Source organism: Salvelinus fontinalis, chromosome 7 (assembly GCF_029448725.1).
Source record: "Salvelinus fontinalis isolate EN_2023a chromosome 7, ASM2944872v1, whole genome shotgun sequence".
NCBI classification, from domain to species: Eukaryota; Metazoa; Chordata; class Actinopteri; order Salmoniformes; family Salmonidae; genus Salvelinus; species Salvelinus fontinalis.
This window is the reverse complement of record NC_074671.1, coordinates 50075469-50098087: the sequence shown is the minus strand read 5'-3', so window position 1 is coordinate 50098087 and position 22619 is coordinate 50075469. Positions and strand designations below refer to the sequence as shown.

The 22619-nt window shown below is 45.4% G+C and overlaps 2 protein-coding genes across 4 annotated transcripts in view; both read left to right on the top strand.

Moving 5' to 3' along the window:
• Positions 1-111: 111 nt before the first annotated feature.
• LOC129859617 (plakophilin-4-like) lies at positions 112-17811 on the top strand. Of its 3 annotated transcripts, none has more exons than XM_055929642.1 (21): positions 112-422; positions 950-1101; positions 3327-3448; positions 3829-3866; positions 4261-4401; positions 5079-5263; positions 5516-6086; positions 8005-8184; positions 8420-8648; positions 8967-9099; positions 9914-10127; positions 10531-10708; positions 10942-11059; positions 11284-11475; positions 14051-14224; positions 14477-14627; positions 14721-14998; positions 15169-15289; positions 15506-15637; positions 15771-15844; positions 16670-17811. In XM_055929642.1, exons 2-21 carry the CDS (start codon positions 967-969, stop codon positions 16940-16942), a joined length of 3639 nt encoding a protein of 1212 aa, XP_055785617.1. In that variant the 5' UTR covers positions 112-422; positions 950-966; the 3' UTR covers positions 16943-17811. The 3 variants fall into 3 exon arrangements, with proteins under 3 accessions (XP_055785617.1, XP_055785618.1, XP_055785616.1); XM_055929643.1 differs by having other exon boundaries at positions 4258-4395; XM_055929641.1 differs by having other exon boundaries at positions 4258-4401.
• A 98-nt stretch (positions 17812-17909) lies between these two features.
• The window catches only part of LOC129859616 (protein TANC1-like), a 52372-nt gene continuing 47662 nt past the window's right edge, over positions 17910-22619 (top strand). The window contains exons 1-3 of the mRNA XM_055929638.1: positions 17910-18046; positions 18562-18644; positions 21961-22179. Of these exons, the coding sequence (XP_055785613.1) occupies positions 18584-18644; positions 21961-22179 (280 nt within the window). The 5' untranslated portion in view covers positions 17910-18046; positions 18562-18583. The remainder of the gene's footprint in view (positions 18047-18561; positions 18645-21960; positions 22180-22619) is intronic.

The window sequence follows — 22619 nt, the reverse complement described above, 5'->3', positions numbered from 1 at the left end:
AAAACACCACTTTAAATGTCATATATCTGTTGATTAAACTATTATTTTGTACGGTGAAAACAGTGTGTTGTATTCCTATGGCCCCAGCGAATTACCATATAAATACCTCCGTGTACAAACCGCATGGTGACGTCACATCTATCCTGAATCGTGGGTGGGTGCCACAGAAGTCAATTGCACCGTAGCTGGGTAGATTTTGGACAGCCAAGGCAGATACATAAATAATAATATTGACATTCGCCAATGCATGGAATATTGCTTGAATAATTGCTAACGGATGAAGTAGTAATGTAGTCTTAGCGACACTGTTTGCAAAATGAAGCTGTCGCGGTCGTATGGAAAATGGATTCCTGACGGACGTATACCCTGAACAGTACATCAGCAACATCTGGCGGCTAAGGAATCGCACTAGCTCGTGCCTCGTAAGTAAGCAGCTGTTGCAGAATTGTAAATACATGATTCCTATCATTTTAACCTAGGTAGAGTCGGATGATTCACCTTCTCAATATCCATATGCGCCGTGTACATTTTCTCTTGCGTGTTCAAACTTCAAACACGGTGATTTTGTTTGTTACAATGTATCTGTCATGGGTTTATAGCTTCAGTGTATCATCATACTATGATGCATTGACCTCACAGTCCATTTTCATTGAACTGGCTGCACCAATGCCCTGACGTAATGCAGCATCATCTTGCATTGGGAGAGCTGACATCCCATTGACAGTGGCTGTAGTAATTGTATTGCTATTGTACACAGGCTTCTAGTTGAAGTGCTGTGCAGTGCTTCTCAGCCTGTCACATTGGTGGAAGTGCATGCATGCATTGCCAATAAGTAGCAAAATGACATGGCAAGCAATTGGGCCTTCCATGCACTGCAGTCCTTGTTTGGGTTTTAGTGCTGGACAGTAACATATTGTCTGTGTAATGTGTACTGGGCATGTCTCCACAGGGCAGAGAGGGTGGAGGATGCCATCTCCGGAGCAGCGGGCAGCGGAGATGGGGGAGGAGGGGGAAGGGTCTCTGCCGGCCAGAGAGGGACCGAGCGGGCACAGCCAAGCAGACACCAGCACCAACAACCTACTGGCCTCGGTCAAAGAACAGGTATGACTAGCTCCCTCCTTTGCTCCTCTCGTACTGTCTTTCTCTCTGTCTCTCTCTCTCTCTCTGTCTCTCTGTCTGTCTCTCTGTCTGTCTCTCTCTGTCTCTCTCTGTCTCTCTCTGTCTCTCTCTGTCTCTCTCTGTCTCTGTCTCTCTCTCTCTCTCTCTCTCTCTCTCTCTCTCTCTCTCTCTCTGTCTCTCTCTCTCTCTCTCTCTCTCTCTCTCTCTCTCTGTCTCTCTCTCTCTCTCTCTCTCTCTGTCTCTCTCTCTGTCTCTCTCTCTCTCTCTCTCTTTCCCCATCTCGTTCTAGTTCTATGAGTCTTTGTCCCTCCCCTTTTCCGCTCTGCTGTTATATTATGCATTTAGAGATGCTAGAATGTACAAGGAGATAACCTCCATTGATCAAGCAGTGTTTTCTGAGACTGTCGCTCAATCAGAATTGTGGGGAGGCAGAGTGCTTACAGAGAGGATTTACAGATGTACAGTGTAGGCTGCCTCGCTGTTCTGTCCTCCTGAGTGCTAGTACAGAAATGAGGGATGACTAACGCGAATGTCACAATATCCCAGACGTTCAATCAAACCCGTCACAAAACTGTAAATGAATGTAGTATCTTTTTCATTGTCGTCTCATTCTGAAAACTGGAAGTGTCTTCCTGATGAGATTTTATAGATTTTCATGTATCTTTTAGTTAAAAAAAAAAATGGATTCATTCCTGTTGTTGTTGGGTAAACTGTATTGCTGCGTGAGTATGGCCGTGCTGTTTTGACGTATTTCGACACCTAAAGCTTTAGGCGAAGTGCTTTCTAATGGGTTTCTCGCTTGAATTCTGTCCGATTTTGTAAAGAGTCAGCAGAAGTGTGGGGGTCAGCTAACTGCACTAGTATGATGAGCCGCAGTAGTAATCTGTGCAAAATCAGCATTTTCATACTGAATAGCAGTAGGAGTCCATCGGATGCTGTAGCAAACAGTAGGCTGAAGGAGCAAGTAGCCATTCAGAAATTGGCAAACCCAGTAAGACATTTGAAAAATCAGCGGATGCCATGTTAGTGCCAAAAGTCCCAAGAGAACAAGACGTTCTAGTAAGAATTAAGTCTTGACGGTTTTCTTGTTGTTGTCATGGAATGTTTGGTACCAGTATGTAGGATGAACACTGTGCCCCGCTGTTTTAGTTTTCCCGGGAATGGTCCATCTCTCATCTCTATCCTAATCTCGATCTGTAGGTGGAGTTAAAGCACCAGGCCAGCCAGGCTGGTTCAATCCAGTTACATCACCCACCCTGCTGCCCTGCCCGTATTTCACTAAGGTCCCTAATGCGCTGCAAACTGTTGAAGTTAGACAGCTGTCAGGGAGTGCGTGTGTGTGTGTGTGTGTCCCCCCCCTTGTATTTATTGTGTGTGTGTTTGCTTGTGTGATGTGCTTGGTTGAGCCCAGTAATTCTCTGGTGTGAGTGTGTGTGTGTGCTCTCTGTGTGTGTGTTGCACTCACTCACTCTGTCTTTGGCTGACATTCCTGTGGGTTTGCAGGATTCCAGTGTGTTGCAGAAGTCGTCTGGTTCTCTCTGGTGTCTGTACATCAGACAGGATCTGAGCTTCCGGGGTCGACGCCTCTCACTAGACAGAGACACTTTGTGTTTGTGACCCTGTGACAATGGGCAGTCAGTCAGTGACCCCTCCAGTTCACCACTCAGCTGGTACAGTACTAGACACAACCTGGTACTGCTTGGCATGGGCATTTGTCATTGGCAGGACCCCATCCTGATAAGAACCCATCCTGCTCAAGCTGGTGGCTGGCTGCCACTGTGCCACTGATTGCTTCCATTAGATGATGCTTCGTCATTTAGCGGTTAGTCTCACCTCATGGCCTATAAAGTCTGCCTAGTCTATATACACATGTCTAGACATTTGTAGCACTGAAGGGTTTTTAATTGAATTCTTATAATAATGTTGACTTGTAACAAACAAATGAAGAAACATTCATCCCTGTTCAGCGGGAAATCTGCCTGATGAATCTGAGTAGCTCTGACCTTAATGCCACAAAGCCTCTTTTGTTGACTTATTCATTTTGACCATAGATATTTTACAGGTCAAACATTCAAATGCTCTAAAATCGACGCAGAGTGAGCATGCCAAAGGCTGTGTACCTTGGTTATTGTTATCACAGTGTCAGTGAAAGAAAGTGTCATTCGACGAGTATGATTCTACCGTTTGTCCCTTCCGTGTTGCCGTAGGAGCTCCAGTTTGAGCGTCTGACCCGGGAGCTGGAGGAGGAGCGTCAGATCGTCGCCAGTCAACTGGAGAGGTGCATGCTGGGAGCTGAGTCGCCTGCCGATGAGGATGATGCCAGTAGCAGGTACACAAACGCGCTCACATACACACTCACACACACACTCACACACACACTCACACACACACACACTCACACACACACACACACACACACACACACACACACACACACACACACACACACACACACACACACACACACACACACACACAAAGCCCTGACCCTGTTTCTCAGCATGTCACCTACATTGGAGCTACTGATGATGAGTAGCTACAGTAATGCCTTTATCCAGGCTCACTGAACGCACAACATGCAACACACACAAATACAAGCACAGGATTAAATTGTAAACTGTCATGTTGATCTAGCTCTCATCTCCTCGCCATGCCTGTCCTGCCCCACCCCCTTCCCTCCATTATTTTACTACCTTCTCTTCTTTACAGCGACTCATCAGAGAAGTCCTTTGCTTGGAGATCCACAGGTACAGCTTCTCCCATATTAAAATCACATTGACCCCTATTGAAATCCTATTGTGTAGACACCCATAGGGTTGCTCAATGGAAGTGCAGGTACAAGGGCATGTAGCGAGTCCCATCATAAACTGCTTTTGAGGTAAGTTACGTTTATAGCACAGGAGGCTGGTGAGGGGAGGACGGCTCATAATAAGGGCTGGAATTGAGCAAATGAAATGGCATCAAACACCCGGAAACCATGGAAACCATGTGTTTGATACCATTCCACTTATTCTGCTCCAGTCATTACCACGAGACCGTTCTCCCCAGTTAAGGTGCCACCAATCTCCTGGGATTTTAAACAATCTCGATAGCGATCACAGGACACAGGTTGACATGACGCCATCTTGTTTTCCTCAGTAGATGTGTCTGATACGGGAGAGCACCGGGCTGCTGTAATGGACAGCTCTCACCAGTCACCCTCCCGTCTCTTCCGAGCTGATCAGGGTCACGGGTCACTCTACCTCCCCGAAGTGGAGAGGGCATCCCTGCATGACAGTGAGGGTCTGTTACTTCCTGCATCCTCTTTTTCATCTGCCTTCTTCTTCATTTTTTTTTGGACAGTTTAGATTTAGCGTAGAGAATATAGAGTGTTTAGGGCTAGATGGAATTATTTTTGTTTGTTTTTTAACTCGCAGGAATGATGACATCAAAAAGGGGGAGAAAAGGTTTGAAAGTCAAAAGGCAGAAATGCTTTAAAAAAAAAAAAAAATGAAAATGCTTTGAAATCAAAAGACAGAAAATTCTTTGAAATAAAAAGTAGCTGTGGAATAACATCAAAGTATACCAGGTACTGCGACACAACATGCAGTATATAACGTAGCAGTGGTTTACTAATTAAATATTAAGACAACATCTACAACTAATGTAACGACAGCGTTAATTTTGCCATAAAATGCACAATAAACAGTATATCAGCCTAAGCGGGCACATTCCGTAACTTAGTGACAATACTTCTTTAAATGGGCACTTATCTTTTACATACCGTGGGATGCTGTATTCATTATGAATGTATTGATTGCATAAATGCTCATTCACTGTGTAGCCTAGCTCTGAAATAGACCTGAAGACCAACAAGGCAAACATCATTCTGTCCTCTGCTTCCTCTCCTCCCTCCCTCCCTCCCTCCCATCTTTCTCCTCTCTTTCTCCTCTACCTCTCCCCTCGCCTCCCTCTCACAGGATCTGTGGCCCATATGACGTCGTATGCAGACAGTGGCTACCAGGACAGCAGTATGAGTTACTACAGTGTGAGCAGAGAGAACGTGGTTCTGTCAGATCCCAGACACGTGCTGTCAGGCAGCGGCCCCAGGGGAAGCCCCAGTCACAGCAGGAGCTCCCGGGCAGAGGGACAGGCCTCCGCACAGGTAGCCAATATACACTAACCCACCTTCTGTGAAGAGACAGACAACCTATTTATATGCCCACGTATTCATATTATATAACCTTTTAAAAGCCTGCCCATTTATATAATATCTTAGTTAACCTACTCAAACTGTATGCAACTCAAAGTTAAAGATAACCATATGTATCAAGGACTGAATTGGCTTTCCTGTGTGTCTTGCCTTGTCCATATCTCTCCCCCACTCACCCTGCTTCCTGCATCCCTCCTATCCCAGGTCTCAGCGTCAGGGCGGGTGATGAGGAGGATGGGCTCCCTCTCCTCCCGGGGCCAGTCTCCTGTGTGTGGTGTGGGGGGCGCCGTGTCCCCGTCCCGGGTCTCTCTCCGCACCTCCCAGGGCGGCAGCGCCTACGGCTCACCCATCCTCACCGAGCCCAAACCCCTCGCCAGCATCTTCCCTGGGACCACCATGCCCCCCTCCTCCCTGCCCGGTCCAGGCACCACCCCTTCCTTCCAGCGCGCCACCTCTCCTTACTCCCCCACCCACCAGAGGAACGGGAACGGTGACTCTCCTCTCCGGACCAGCCCCCTTCCAGGGAGCGCCAGTCATGCCACCTCACCTCAACAGGCGATGGGTAGTGTCTCCGGGCGCCTGGGGTCTACACTGTCTCTGGTGGAGGGTAGGGGGCTGTCTGGTTCTCCTCTGAGGTCCTGTATGACGGCTGTGCCCCAGCACTACGGTTCCACACTGCCCCGCCAGGGGGCTCAGGCTCTCCCCTACATACATGACGCCTACGGGCTCTACGAGAGGACCGCCCTGCCTCTGTCACGGCCTGACAGCCTCACTGGTTAGTCATACAGCAGGACTCTGCCTCGAAACACACACATGCTCACACGTTCATGCATACACACACACACACACATGCACTTAAAGCTGGAATCCTTAATTAAAACAATAACAAACAAAGCTGTCACCCGCCTGTGTTTTGGTAAAAAGCTGAGGGATGGGCCTGGATAAATTGAACCACTCTCAAAGCTATGCATGCAAGGACTGACCATCCATCAACATAATAATAGTAGTTTTAACCATGTTTTCAGGCTATACAGCAGGGATCATCAACTAGATTAAGCCGCGGGAGGATTTTTTCTGAGGGGATGGTCAGAGGGCCGGAACATAATTACAAATCATTTGTAGCCTGCAAATTGACCGCAAGAAGCCCAAACCGTTATAATATTTGACCAAAACTTCATAATGTCTAACCTTGCTTACATTTGTATACGATCTCATATACAGTATCTCTTTTATGCAGGCCACTAGTTGGGGAACCCTGCTATACAGTGTTTATTTACATTAGCTTTGTTTACAAACATTGGAGTATAAAAAGCTTATATTTTTGGTTCTGAAGGGGTAGGCCTGTAACTATTGAACCAAGTTCATGAGGCATTTATTTAAGTTATATTCTTCAAGAATCAATGGGTGCATACAGTATCATTCCTTTATAAGTCCAAAAATTGATGTGGCAAGTAAAGATTCTAGCTTTAAAGGGTCATTTTATGCTGGTTAAAGGGTAGGAAAAATATTATTGAAAAGGGTAAAACGGTCCCAGTCTCTCCTTATTTACGTGCGGAGAACTTGCCTTTCTGAATCGATTTAGCTCTGTAGAGATCCATTGGTTTCTGTTTGAAAGGGATTATATGAACTAAATACTAGATCTGTAGTGTGGCGACAGAGAAATGTGTTTTGTCCTTTATCCTGATCCATCCTGCAGCGCATCATATCACTGAGCCTACCCTACTGACCCACATAGCCCTGTTTTATAAATCCCTTGTTCGGAGGTTAACCATAGGGCTCTGGGCAAAAGTAGTGCACTATATAGGCAATAGGGTGCCATTTGAGGCGTCGCCAGAGTCATTCAGAGCACTGCTCTGCTGTGGGGGTGTTTGGTAAATGACAAAGCAGCATGGATTGGTTTCCATCTATTTTACAGGGCCAAAAGAAAGGAGCCTGTTGGCAAAGTAAATCAAGTGCGCCCTGGAGAACCATAAAGCATAGCCTTTTACAGCTCATTACATTGAGGCAGAGGCATGCAGGGGATTCTTGTTACTGCACAGTACATCTCAATAAGTTGAGCTTTTAAAGAGGTTCCACCATCCAAGATGTGAAATTGTTCCACATGATCATGGTTCTATTTAGTACCGCGTCTTTCCCCAGAGTCTGTTCTGGACTTGGGGACTGTGAAGAGACACACACACACACACACACACACACACACACAAACACAAGCATACACACTCGAACACAGACACTCTACACACACACATTGTAATGTTATGGTATTGTGGATTTTATATTGTAATATTACAGTAATAATGTCTTGTATGTTGTATTGTTTTATTTAATGATGTAGGCTGTTGTTTTGTTGTGATGTAACTGTTCGGACCCCAGGAATAGTAGCTGCTGCCTTGGTAGTAGTTAATGGGGATCCTAATAAAATACTAAACCACTTACATCAACCTCAACCATGAAGATAGATCTACTTTTACACTGTACAGCAGCCTCGAATGAACCATTCACAACCAACATACGACACAACTGATTACAGATTGTAATATTAATTTAAGGTTGATTTTAGGGTTGACGAAGAAATTCACCCCCATTTCTCCACCTTCCATCACCCACAACATTGTCCTCCAAGCCCATCTTGACAGCTGACAGTGTAAATAATGTCATGACTATTCATGTTCTCCTGCTGTGCGTGTGTCCAGGCCTGCACAGCTCCTACGCCACTCACCACAGCCCACTGGACCAGGATATGAGGATGGCCATGTCTCCTGACTGCCACGTCACGCCTGTCTACGACGACAGAGCCTTCCAAAGCCCCCTGTATCACAGCCCCACCCACGCCCACCACGGATCGCACAGCGCTATCTACAGGACACTCACGGGTACTGCAACACACTAGTAGCAGACACAACTGCACATGGCTAGAACCATTGGGACCAGAGACTTGCACGGTGTGTAATGACTAGTTTGTTATCTACAGTCAACAAGATACTCATATGTGGGCTGTCTTTTCTAAGACACATGGCGATGCAGTTATACAGACGCGAAGTGGAGAAGTGTGTATGTGTGTGTCGGCTACGACCCATCCTGAATATATCTGCGTCTTTGTATTCCTAGGTGCGGAGAACCTTCAGCGGACCCTCCAGAGGACCACAAGCCATTGCAGCACGCTGGCGTACCAAAGAAGCAGCTATGGGATGAACACCGCAGGTTCATACGCAGACCCCTACAGGGTCTCCCAGCAGGGACAGGGGCCCAATGAGACCTCTTTCTCCAGGCACTCTGGTCTGGTCGACAGGGCTGCCACAAGGTCCCCCTCCATAGACAGTATACAAAAGGATCCTAGGTACAAATACACAACGCACCATCACACACTCACACGTCGAGCCACGTGATGATTACATCCAGACATGTTGTTGATGAACTCAAATCAAATGACGTGTCATTGATGTTGGAAGCGATAGATTGAAAATTGCTTTTAGACTTACTTTCTCTCCCTCTTCCCTTATCTCTCTCCTACCATCTCTTTCTCTCCCTCTCCCCTTATCTCTCTCCTACCATCTCTTTCTCTCCCTCTTTACCCTTATCTCTCCTGCTATCTCTTTCTCTCCCTCTATATCTCTCTCCCTCCCTCCCGCTCGCTCTCCCTCCCCGCCCTCTGTAGGGAGTTTGCGTGGCGTGACCCCGATCTTCCTGAGGTGATCCACATGCTGCAGCATCACTTCCCCTCGGTCCAGGCCAACGCTGCAGCCTACCTCCAGCACCTGTGTTACGGAGACAACCGCATCAAAGTGGAGGTAACCGGATGCCCGTCTGTCCCTGTCTGTTCCTAACCTCTCAGCTGACGTGTATGATCACACAGACTATATGGGGATGGGAAGTCCTTCCCTAGAGAGGATTTGAAAGCGCAAACACAACCCTTTTCTGCAGTCGAATGACCAAATCGCACTCTAGTGGTGTCATGGGTGGAATGTCATTAATATTTTTCACAATTTCATAATTTAAAAAAATATATATATATATTTTCAGAAAATGTCAAACGGTTTTGTTATATTTCAGTCTTCTGTGATGTGTGATATTGGGATGCAAACTCAAAATGTAATACAGTTCAACTCTATATCTGACATGGTACAGTTGTCTTATTTACTTTAAGCCCATAACCATGTCTGTGAGGTGTATACTTTTGTTTCAGAGTAGATTGGTTAAAGACTACCAAGAATCACTCTGTGTGACCCTGATTTAGCCCACTGCAGTAAAAAGTGAATTAATACAAAGGATAGTCCTAAAAACATGAATATAAACTGGGTGGTTTGACCCCTGAATGCATACCACGGGTATGACAAAAATATGGTTTACTGTTCTAATTACATTGGTTACCAGTTTATAATAGCAATAAGGCACCTCGGTGGTTTGTGGTATATTGCCAATATACCACGGCTAAGGGCTGTATACAGGCACTCTACGTTGCGTCGTGCTAGGGAACAGCCCTTAGGCGTGGTAAATTGGCCATATACCACACCCCCTCGGGCCTTCTTGCTTAAGTAACTGTGTTATTGATTATACTTTTTTTGTCAGCTCCAGGTGTGTGTGACCTTGACCCTCTTCTAACAGGTATGTCACCTGGGAGGTATCCAGCACCTGGTGGACCTGCTGGACCACAAAGCTGTGGAGGTGCAGAAGAGTTCCTGCGGAGCCCTGAGGAACCTGGTTTATGGGAAGGCTACAGACGACAACAAGGTTGCCCTGAGGAACTCTGGTGGCGTCCCCGCTCTGCTCAGACTGCTGAGGAAGACCACCGACAACGAAGTCCGGGAGCTGGTCACTGGTACGTTTCTCTGCCTCACTGTCTGTCTCTGTCTTTTTTTTTTTGCTGTCTGCCTGTTTTTATGGCTGTCTAGACCAGAGGTATTCAACTCTTACCCTATGAGGTCCGGAGCCTGCTGGTTTTCTGTTCTACCTGTTCATTCATTGTACCCACCTGGTGTCCCAGGTCTAAATCAGTCCCTGATAAGAGGGGAACAATGAGAAAAACGTAGTGGAACTGGCTTTGAGGTCCAGAGTTGAGTTTGAGAGGTCTAGATTTAGGTCTATATGCCTGCTTGCTCATACAGTATTTCTTGCCTGTCTCTGCATTATCAAGTGAGGGATGACTGCATACAACCTTATGGCCACACCTCAGCACGTGTCCTCTGCTCACTACATCCGTGCCTATCCCCGTTTACCACTAGGGGTGCTGTGGAACCTGTCGTCGTGCGACGCGGTCAAGATGACCATCATCAGGGACGCTCTGAGCACCCTGACCAACACTGTGGTCATCCCCCACTCCGGCTGGAGCAGCAGCAACTACCGAGAGGAGACCAAGTTCCACTCCTCTCTCCTGCTGCGCAACACCACCGGCTGCCTCAGGTGAGGAGTGAGGAAGTCATCCCTGTAAGAACAGATGACTGTACATCGCTTTAAATTAAAGTGTCTGCTAAATGGTGTGTGTGTGTGTGTGTGTGTGTGTGTGTGTGTGTGTGTGTGTGTGTGTGTGTGTGTGTGTGTGTGTGTGTGTGTGTGTGTGTGTGTGTGTGTGTGTAACCCTTAATGTATTGTATAAGTGGATGTATTGTTCACCTTTCTACTGTGTATTGCTACAGGAACCTGAGTTCAGCAGGAGAGGAGGCCAGGGGTCAGCTGAGGTGTTGTGAGGGGCTGGTGGATTCACTTCTCTATGTCCTCAAGGCCTGCGTTAGTACCTCTGACTTCGACAGCAAGGTGGGCTTACTATAAGAGTAGTACATTTAGGCTAGTCCAGAAACAATGACATGCACCTCACCCGCCTGAACCCCCTCTACTTTACCCAGAATTAGACCAGTCCTCTTCACTCAGTATCTGCTCACCCATCTCTGCTATCCCAACTTGAAGTTCCCGATCTTACCCCCTTTGTGTGTGTGTGTATATTGTGTGCATCACTGAAATGCTTCCCCCTCCTCTCCCAGATTGTGGAGAACTGTGTGTGTACTCTGAGGAACCTGTCCTACCGTCTGGAGATAGAGATGCCCTCGTCTCGCCTGCTGGGGACTCAGGAACTGGATGCCCTGCTGGGCTACGGGTCCCCCAGTAAGGACCTAGACTACCTCTGCTGGGGCAAGAAGAGGAAGAAGAAGAAAAGGGGCTGGCTGGATGATAAGGTGTGTGTATAGTAGGGGTTATCCGCTTTCCTTGGCTAAGTCACACTCCGACACCTATGATAAAGGCGCCTGGAAATGTGTTAGAATTAACACAGAACATTAGCTAAGATACACTATGTACACTAAGTATTTGGACACCTGCTCGTCGAACATCTCATGGGCATTAATATGGAGTTGGTCCCCCCATTGCTATATCCATCCTGCCCTGCCTAGCTAAGGTCTTCGAAAGCCAAGTCAACAAACAGATCACTGACCATCTCGAATCCCACCGTACCTTCTCCGCTGTGCAATCCGGTTTCCGAGCCGGTCACGGGTGCACCTCAGCCACGCTCAAGGTACTAAACGATATCATAACCGCCATCGATAAAAGACATTACTGTGCAGCCGTCTTCATCGACCTGGCCAAGGCTTTCGACTCTGTCAATCACCATATTCTTATCGGCAGACTCAATAGCCTCGGTTTTTCTAATGACTGCCTTGCCTGGTTCACCAACTACTTTGCAGACAGAGTTCAGTGTGTCAAATCGGAGGGCATGTTGTCCGGTCCTCTGGCAGTCTCCATGGGGGTACCACAGGGTTTAATTCTCGGGCCGACTCTTTACTCTGTATACATCAATGATGTTGCTCTTGCTGCGGGCGATTCCCTGATCCACCTCTACGCAGACGACACCATTCTGTATACTTCCGGCCCTTCCCTGGACACTGTGCTATCTAACCTCCAAACGAGCTTCAATGCCATACAACACTCCTTCCGTGGCCTCCAACTGCTCTTAAACGCTAGCAAAACCAAATGCATGCTTTTCAACCGTTCGATGCCTGCACACGCACGCCCGACTAGCATCACCACCCTGGACGGTTCCGACCTAGAATATGTGGACATCTATAAGTACCTAGGTGCCTGGCTAGACTGCAAACTCTCCTTCCAGAGTCATATCAAACATCTCCAATCCAAAATCAAATCTAGAGTCGGCTTTCTATTCCGGAACAAAGCCTCCTTCACTCACGCCGCCAAACTTACCCTAGTAAAACTGACTATCCTACCGATCCTCGACTTCGGCGATGTCATCTACAAAATAGCCTCCAATACTCTACTCAGCAAACTGGATGCAGTTTATCACAGTGCCATCCGTTTTGTTACTAAAGCACCTTATACGACCCACCACTGCGACCTGTATGCCCTAGTCGGCTGGCCCTCGCTACATGTTCGTCGTCAGACCCACTGGCTCCAGGTCATCTACAAGGCTATGCTAGGCAAAGTGCCGCATTATCTCAGTTCACTGGTCACGATGGCTACACCCACCCGTAGCACGCGCTCCAGCAGGTGTATCTCACTGATCATCCCTAAAGCCAAAACCTCATTTGGACGCCTTTCCTTCCAGTTCTCTGCTGCCTGCAACTGGAACGAATTGCAAAAATCTCTGAAGTTGGAGACTTTTATCTCCCTCAACAACTTTAAAAATCTGCTATCCGAGCAGCTAACCGATCGCTGCAGCTGTACATAGTCCATCTGTAAACTACCCACCCAATTTACCTACCTCACCCCCATACTGCTTTTATTTATTTTACTTTTCTGCACTTTTGCACACCAGTATCTCTTCTTGCACATGATCATCTGATGATTTATCACTCCAGTGTTAATCTGCTAAATTGTAATTATTCGATTTATTGCCTACCTCATGCCTTTTGCACACATTGTATATAGATTCTCTTTTTTCTACCATGTTATTGACTTGTCTATTGTTTACTCCATGTGTAACTCTGTGTTGTTGTCTGTTCACACTGCTATGCTTTATCTTGGCCAGGTCGCAGTTGCAAATGAGAACTTGTTCTCAACTAGCCTACCTGGTTTAATAAAGGTGAAATAAAAATAAATAAAAAATTGCTGACATAACTGCCTCCACTCTTCTGGGAAGGCTTTCCAATAGATGTTGGAACATTGCTGTGGGGACTTGCTTCCATTCAGCCACGAGCACTAGTGAGGTCGGGAACTGATGTTGGGTGATTAGGCCTGGCTCGCAGTAGGCTTTCCAATTCATCACAAAGGTGTTCGATGGTGTTGAGGTCAGGGCTCTGTGCAGGCCAGTCAAGTTCTTCCACACTGATCTCGACAAACCAGTTCTGTATTGACCTCGCTTCATGTACGGGGGGCTTTGTCATGCTGAAACAGGAAAGGGCCTTCCCCAAACTGTTCCCACAAAGTTGAAAGTACAGAATCGTCTACAACGTCACTGTATGTTGTAGCGTTAGGATTTCCCTTCACTGGAACTAAGGGGCCTAACGCGAACCATGAAAACAGCCCCAGACCATTATTCCTCCTCCACCAAACAGAGTCCAATGGCAGCGAGCTTTACACCACTCCAGCCGGCTCTTTGCATTGCGCATGTTGATCTTAGGCTTGTGTGCGGCTGCTCGACCACGGAAACCCATTTCATGAAGCTCCGGAGGCAGTTTGGAACTCGGTAGTTAGTGTTGCGACAGAGGACAACGTTTCTTCCATTCTGTGGTGTTTCTCCTCCAAGATTTGATTTAGAACTGACTGCCTATATCCCGCTCATGCTCTTCATTATGCTTTCAGTGGGACGGCGTGGGACCCATCCCAGGGTTTGGTAAGCCTCCGCGGGGGGCAGAGATGCTGTGGCACCCGGCCGTGGTGAAGCCCTACCTCAGCCTGCTGGCAGAGAGCTCCAACCCTGCCACCCTGGAGGGCTCTGCCGGATCCCTTCAGAACCTCTCTGCTGGAAACTGGAAGGTGGACCCCTTTTTTTTGTTTCATTGTAACCTTTGTTTATACAGGTTAGTCTCATTAAGATGTCTCATTGAGAAAATGTATTTCGCAAGAGACCAACAACCCCCACCTGACGCTCATGTCTGTTATGCATCGCTTTACACTGTTTATCTGGTGTTATTGAATGATAATGGTGCTGTAATGACATAATTGGCGTTCCTGGGTAAATAAAGGTCAAATAAAAATAGGATAGAAATCATAATACCCTGTGTGCAGTTTGCGGCGTACATCCGTGCGGCGGTGCGCAAGGAGAAGGGGCTTCCTATCCTGGTGGAGCTGCTGAGGATGGACAACGACAGGGTGGTCTGCTCTGTTGCCACCGCTCTGAGGAACATGGCCCTGGACAGCAGGAACAAGGAGCTTATAGGTCAGACACACACACACACAGAAACTCTCTCTCTTTCTCTCTTTCTCACACACACACTTATAAGTCCTTCATGCCCCCTGTCTCCCCTCCCAGGAAAGTATGCGATGCGGGACCTGGTGAACCGTCTCCCTGGAGGAAGCCCCTCCCTGCTATCTGACGAGACGGTGGCGTCTGTCTGCTGCACGCTCCACGAAGTCACCAGCAGGAACATGGAGAACGCCAAGGCCCTGGCAGACACGGGGGGCATCGAGAAGCTGGTGGACATCAGTAAGGGCAGGGGGAAGGGGTATTCTATGAAGGTGGTGAAGGCGGCCGCTCAGGTCCTCAACACGCTGTGGCAGTACAGGGACCTGCGCACCCTCTACAAACAGGTCAGATCACTGTGGCTTTGGTATAATCGCTTAACTAATATCAAAAGTTAGAGACTTGGCTCCATTTTACCTTGGAAAAACTGAAGTGATCTCTGATAAAATACCTTAAAATCCAGTTTTGCAGATGTAAAATATAACTGTCCTGAGAGTTGCGATTATCTCTGTTGTAGGACGGATGGCACCACGGTCATTTCATCACTCCTGTGTCCACTCTGGAGAGAGACAGGTACAGGTCTCAACCAACCCTGCCTACTAGCACCTTACAGATGTCCCCCGTGCCCCGCCAATCAGGTGAGAGCACTCAACTATCATGTTCAAGCTACTCATCAACACACACCACAATGGATGTTCCCTCCGGGTTTGCTTCCTCTCGAGGTTTGTTCCCTGCCACTATGCTTCCGCTTGCTCTTTGAGGTCTAGGCCCGGGTTAGTGTCAAGCACTTTCTGACCAGTGGTTTATAAATATAATGTTGATTGAGTGATTGAATGAATGGAATGTCTTCTCAGGTGGTAGTGCAACCTCCTCTCCTGCCATGTTAGGGATCAGAAGACACAGCTCTAACTACCAGAGAGCTCAGTCATCTATGCAACTCGATACATATTATGGAGACAACAGTTTACACAAAAACCAGTACACAGGTAAGCCATGATGGTCTTTTTAATCGCCAGTATATTTTCCGTTGTACATTTTGTATATATTTTGAATGTTTCATACACAGAGTGGAGTTAAACAATGCCTCATGTTTGTATTCTCTTTGTTTTTCACTTTCAGGGTCAGAAAAGCAAACCCCATATTTTATCGGGTCCTATTCCTCACCATCAAGAGAGGACTATCCTAGGTCCCAGGTAAGACACAAATATGTTGTGGTTCTGTTGTCTTAAAGGTCCAATGCAGCTGTTTTTGTCTCAATATGAAATAATTTCTGCGTAACAATCAAGTATCTTACTGTGATTGTTTTCAATTAAATGTGTCAAAAATTAACAACAATAGCTTCTTAGCAATAATTTAGCTAGGCCTGTCTGAGTGGTCTGAGTGGAGAAAACAGGCTATTTTTGGCAGAGGTTTAATTGGTCTATTAACTAATTTCCCACCTGGTGACATACCGGGTACTCAAACTCCATCCCACCCAAACAGGCTGAAACTTCATTCATTTCAAACAGCTCTTAGACTTAAAGGGCATTATCATAATTTGTTCAATTTCACAGTATAATTCTGAACTCATAGTGTGGAAAAGCATATAAAGCACAGGAAAATCTCAATTCTGACTGCACTGGGCTTTTAAATTCTCTTTCAGTTACCTAAAATAAGATTACACAACCCTATTGTCCTTTATTGGGGGTAGTGGTGCCCATAGAGTCCGCGTAGAGCCTGTCTTGTGTTCAAGGGATTAAATGTATCTTAAAGGTTTGGTCTTTCAATTTGTGTTCAGTGGTGTAGTGGAGGGTACATTTTTTGTTTTGGAAGAGGGTTTACCCACCTTTTCTGGAAAAATGCATTGAAAGTATAGGACTATGGACTGCGATCAGAGATTACCAACCAATTATTTTATTTTTTTACCACTACATCACTGGTTGTGTGTAATAGTCCCTCAACTCTCATGTAGGACCCATGTTTGTTGTCTTGAAGGGATTGATTTTGTCTTAAGGATTTGTCTTTTGTTTTACGAGCAGGAAGATGTGTTCTACTCCGACGAGCCGGATAGGAATACTTACAACAACTACAGAATGTATCTGTCATCGCCGCAAGGTTACGGGGAGGAGGAGCCTGGGCCTTACCAGGACGAGCCAGAGAACCTGACCTCCACAGAGCGATACAACACCTCCCAATCTAACAGACTGAAATCCAATACCAACACCACTAACTACGTGGACTTCTACTCCACCACGAGGAGGCCTTCTCAGAAGGCTAACCAGTACACTGGATCCCCTGACTCCTGGGTGTAGGGGTGGAGAAACCATGTAGGAACCATGGACTGACTCATCAGTATGTTTGTGCGTGTGTGTGAGATAGAAAGAGAAATGTGAGAGACAGAAAGAACATGAGTGTGTGTGTGTTCTCGTGTGTGTGGTTCCAGTGGGAAAGAGCTTGTTTTCTGGAGTGGTGTAATGTCAGCCAAAGAACGTGTTCTATTACAGGATAGTTTGTTCTAGTGTTTCTCAGCAGTAAGAAAGGTCTGTTGGCTTTATGATGAGGTTGGTTGGATAAGAGCCAATCATCCGCTTGGTTGGAAATGTGGCGAATGGAGAGAGTGCTGAAGAAGTGTTGCGTAAAAATAAACATTAAAGGGATAGTTTACTCAAAATAGAAATGAACATGATGTTCAATATACGTTAGCTGTAATTGATCAACTAAGACAGTTATGGATATAGTAAAGGCTGCGAATATCTCAAAACTAGCATGGTGAATCGACTACAGGCAAAAGGAAAATAATGTGAATTTGTTTTTTGAGTAAAATAAATAATTTCCATGTTGGCCAAATATATATCATTAAGTCATATCTGTGAAATGTCAAATAGTATTTGTACAGAGGAATTAAAAAAAAAAAAAATGTTACGCTGTGTTACAGAACATTACTGTATTCAATGTGTAGTCTGTGTATGTATGATATCTAGTGAATTTTTTAATGATTTATTTAAGTGTGTGAATTTCCCCCCCAAAACGCCCTGTTGTATGTTGTCCAACACTGGCAAAGATGTGCCATGTGTCAAATGGAAGGGAATGAAGATTAAATAAGAGCGTATCATAAACACTAAAAAAAGATTCAGAGTTGTGAAAATGAGGCTTTGTTAAATAAATCAGCTGTGGAATGGAATTGCAGGTGTTGCTGATTTTATTTATTTATTTTGTCATCCAAACGTTCTTCACTTCGAGGGCGCGCGCACCCAGCTCCCAGAAAGCGCACGACAGAGAGCCTTTCATCAGCAACTCCAACTTCGAGGATGGATCACATCTCCGCTCGTGCAATCAACATTCCTATAGCTATGGAGGGAAATGCCTTGTATTGAAGAAACGTCGACGAACTAAACTTGACTCTTCTTTTTTAACAGGTATATTTTGCTTGTACTGTTAAATGTGAGGTTGTCGGCTGTTTTGTGGGCCAACTTCTAGATGCGTGAAGTGTCAGGGGCATGACAAACCGTTACATTGTTCAACGTTACAGTTTACATAATCGTTCATGTGACGCGTCAAAGTTGTTGCAACAAAATGTTTTTTTACTGTGTCGTGTGTGAATTAATTCGTAAGTAATAACGTTAGATGAAATAAACGTATTTCAGCATGTGCCTCGCATTTGTTTTCAAGTCTCATTTTCTGCTATTCACCTTTGCTATTCTGGAATCCATTTCACACTGAGCTGCATCCATTAATTTGTACCATTCTCCACATTTTCCTTTTTGTCAGGTTTCATTCCAGACCACTGTGCCTGATGAGGATACGTTAGAGCTCATCATAATCCATATCTTCCTATGACTAGTGTTGCCTCATTTAGGAGTATATGGTCATGCTACTACAATAGCACTTTTTGCAGAGGGAATAATATATTTGTATTGACTATCTTTCACAGAACTCCCTGTAATCAGTTGAACATGTTCAAAGCAGTGTTCGGGAGGAATAGGAAAGGAGAGAAGAGGAGCAGGAGGGATCCAGGTAGGACAGAGAACAAACAACACTGTAACCATTACAATTTGTGACAGGTTACTAAACACCTTTTCACTCACTATAATAGTGTCACATGATTTTGTTGATAAAAGGATGGGTTGACATTTTTGCCAATAGGGAACTGATGGATTTCTGGAGCCGTGGGGATGATTCTGGAATCTGGGTACTATCTGTGTTGTATCAGTCTCGGGGCAGACATCGTTTCTGGTGAAGTGAAACCAATCCTTGACATTAGTAGCACTCGCACTAATTGAAGACGGTAGCAACTTGGCTGCTCTGAATTCTCTGTCCCCGGGTGTTTGAGTATAGAGCCATTTCAATTAGCCTAATTAAGGAGTGAATGCCGCGTCCCACTGCTGTAAGTTCCTCTCGGACCTAAAGTGTGTCACGAGAAGTTGGAGTGGGTTAAACAAACAGCCCTGACCCACAAAAAGAAGATACTGAAATGATCAATAACTTTTTGGGTCATGAGGGATGTACACTGACTATACAAAAATTAGTAAGAACACCTGCTCTTTCCATGACACAGTCTGACCAGGTGCATCCAGGTGGAAGCTATGGACCCTTATTGGTGTCACTTGTTAAATCAACTTCAAATCAGTGTAGATGAAAGGGAGGAGACTGCTTAAAATGGATTTTTAAGCCTTGAGCCAATTGAGACATGGATTGTGTATGTGTGCCATTCAAAGGGGCAAACAAAATATTTAAATGCCTTTTGAACAGGGTATGCTAGTAGATGCCATGCGCACCGGTTTGTGTCAAGAACTGCAACGCTGCCGGGTTTTTCACGCTCAACAGTTTCCCGTGTGTATCAAGAATGGTCCACTACCCAAAGGACATCGAGCCAACTTGACACAACTGTGGGAATCATAGGAGTCAAAATGGGCCAGCATCCCTGTGGAATGCTTTCAACCCCTTGCAGAGTCCATGCCCTGATGAATTGAGGCTGTTCTGAGGGAAAGGGGGGGGGTTATAACTACAGTATATAGCTTTTTCTAGCCAGTTCTAAATAATTTTAGTCAACCCTCTTTATTTTGGTAGGCTATAATCTATTATTCAGATTGATGCTGGGCCTCGTGTGCTTCCACTGTGGAGTCGTGCTTCTTTCCAGTAGTTATGTAGCTACTAGTTAGCTCCATTCTGTGAGCGAACAACAAGGGTGTTGTCAGTTTCTCATAACGTGAGTGTTCACCCCTAGAGAAGTCTGGGGGAAATCAGAAGGCACTCTAGATATATGGGTACAAAGTCAGCATATTGCACATGAAATATTTAATGCATCTAATGTTGACGAGCTACAGAACTCAGAGAACTGTGTCAGTCTCATCTACCATCTACCATTAAATCTATCATTAATACCTCTAGGTCCTTAGATTTAGTCCAAAAGGTGGACTGCCATGCTAGTAATGGCATGTACATTTTAAATCATTTTTGTTGTTGGACATAAAAGGCTGTAAAATCACCAGGAAATCCTCTCAAAGTGATTTTAATGTAGGAAATCTGTTCCCAAGTATTCCCACGCATAAATAGAGAAAATATGTGATCGTATCCCAATATAATCAAGGTTTGAAATGATTATTTTTTTGTGTCTAATACTACAGTATATCTGTTTGGGATTATTGCGGTCATTTTGTAGTGCACAAATTATTTATAACTATGTTCCGGCCGCCCGACCATCCGCTCAAGGAAAGATTGGCCCGCGGCTGAATGTAATTGGCGACCCCTGGTCTAAGCAAGCCTATGGGTATACGTCGTGTGAAGCTGACTGGGATTGGATTAAAAGCCTTGAGAGAGAAAGTTGTTCCCTGACTACATGATGAGCAGCATATGTTTCCCACAAGGCTGTGGCCTGGAGGCTCGCTCAGAGGCATCAGAGAAGGAGAATGGAAACTTTGCAGCACGATTAGGGGCCCTGAATTTATAACTAATCATAATCAAGTTATAGCAACTCCCTACCTAGTAATGTTGGTTTTGTCCATAACCTGTAAATTCTGCTTTTTAAGGCTGTGTGTATCCTTGCAGATTGTCGATCAAATGCATTATGTAATGTAGATGACCATCTGTCTCTTGTCTTCCACAGGAAGGAGGTTACTGTATAAACCATGCTAAATTTCAACGGACTGCTTTAATGTCATTTTGCTGTAGCATTACATATTACTCCAGCGCCCGTTAGTGCTGTGTTATTATTGCACTCTATGCATCAGACGTAGCCAGCAACTGCAATGCACACACACGCCGTTAACATCATTGCAACGGTGCAGTGATTACATTCAGCGTAGGGACGAGACAAGAGCAGAACACACTTCCCTCAAAGACCTGAGCGGCTAGTAGGCAGTCCGCTCTTCCAAGGGCCACTACTAGACTTCAAGAATAGATCCGGTCTCTTAATGCAAGGGGTTGTCGTCCACTTATTATTGCTCCAAAACATGTATTTGACGGTCCTGTTTAAAGGGAAAACCCACCCCTAGAAATAAAAATCATAAAACTCCTGTCAATTTGGTGAAAGCCTATGTTCTATCAGTAAGTAAAAAAAAATAATTAAAACATGATTTAACTTCTAAGTGGTCCATCTGTGAAATCAGGAAATCGTGTCGGAACGAGTCAGAGCTACATGGTTCTCCTCATTGGAGATAGGGGATAACACACTATCACATTTAATAACACTTTCTTTGTGCTCAATCTAAACAGTGTACCAAATGATTCAACTCAGTTTCTCTTTCAAGTACCATCCCACAATGCGCCCTGTCTGTGGGAAAGGTGGGATGGGGCCAGTGTTGCCATAGCAACATCCTCTGCACTCACTCTAGTCAGAGATGAACTGCAGCTTGAACTCTGTTAGATAGACTCCTAAATTGCTAGTGCAGTTGGTTTAGGCAATTTTACAGATAGCTAGCTACTTCACATGCTGATATTGACTTTGGTATTATTGTGTGTAGATACGTTTGCTACTTAGCTAGCTAAATAGCCAGGCAGCCCAGATAGCATGGCATTGTGGGTTTTGTAGTCGACTTGAACTGCAACAGATTTCCACTACAATTTTCACATGTTGCTACCAACCTTTTTGTAACGACAAAATTAAACATTTGTTCACAGAAAATATTGTTTTCACATATTCGTGTTATTTAACACTGTTAATCATAGGAATTAGTGGTTTGGGGTGGATTATCCTTTTACGTTTCCAGATACACCTTTTGATAGGCCCAATTATTGATTACAGTTTAATTTGTTCTCTCTCTCCCTCTTCTCTTTTCCGACCCCTTTTAATCTCTCTCACCTTTCTCACTATATCTCCCTCTCCTCTCGCTAGCGGTAGTCACTGATTACCACAGCCACAGTATCCAACGAAGGGGTGTTGGTGCTTGGGTGACCCACTACCAGGAGCCTAGCCGTGCACACCACCCCCACCCCTCAAGGGGCAGGCCGAGGGGGAAGCTGGCTAAGGGAGAGTCTATCTCCCTGCCTTCCTCGCCCCTGGTCCATCGCCAGTCCTACATAATGCCCTCACATATGGGCATCAAGTCCCCAGGTACTGTAACAGCCATCCACCAGGCTTTTGTTCTTCTAATGAACATACCTATACAGTTGAAGTCGAAAGTTTACATACACCTTTGCCAAATACATTTAAACTCAGTTTTTCACTATTCCTGACATTTAATCCGAGTAGAAATTCCCTGTCATAGGTCAGTTAGGATCACCACTTTATTTTAAGAATGTGAAATGTCAGAATAATAGTAGAGAGAATTATTTATTTTAGCTTTTATTTCTTTCATCACATTCCCAGTGGGTAAGAAGTTTACATACACTCAATTAGTTTTTGATAGCATTACCTTCAAATTGTTTAACTTGGGTCAAACGTTTCGGGTAGCCTTCCACAACCTTCCCACAATAAGTTGGGTGAATTTTGGCCCATTCCGCATGACAGAGCTGGTGTAACTGAGTCATGTTTGTAGGCCTCCTTGCTCGCAC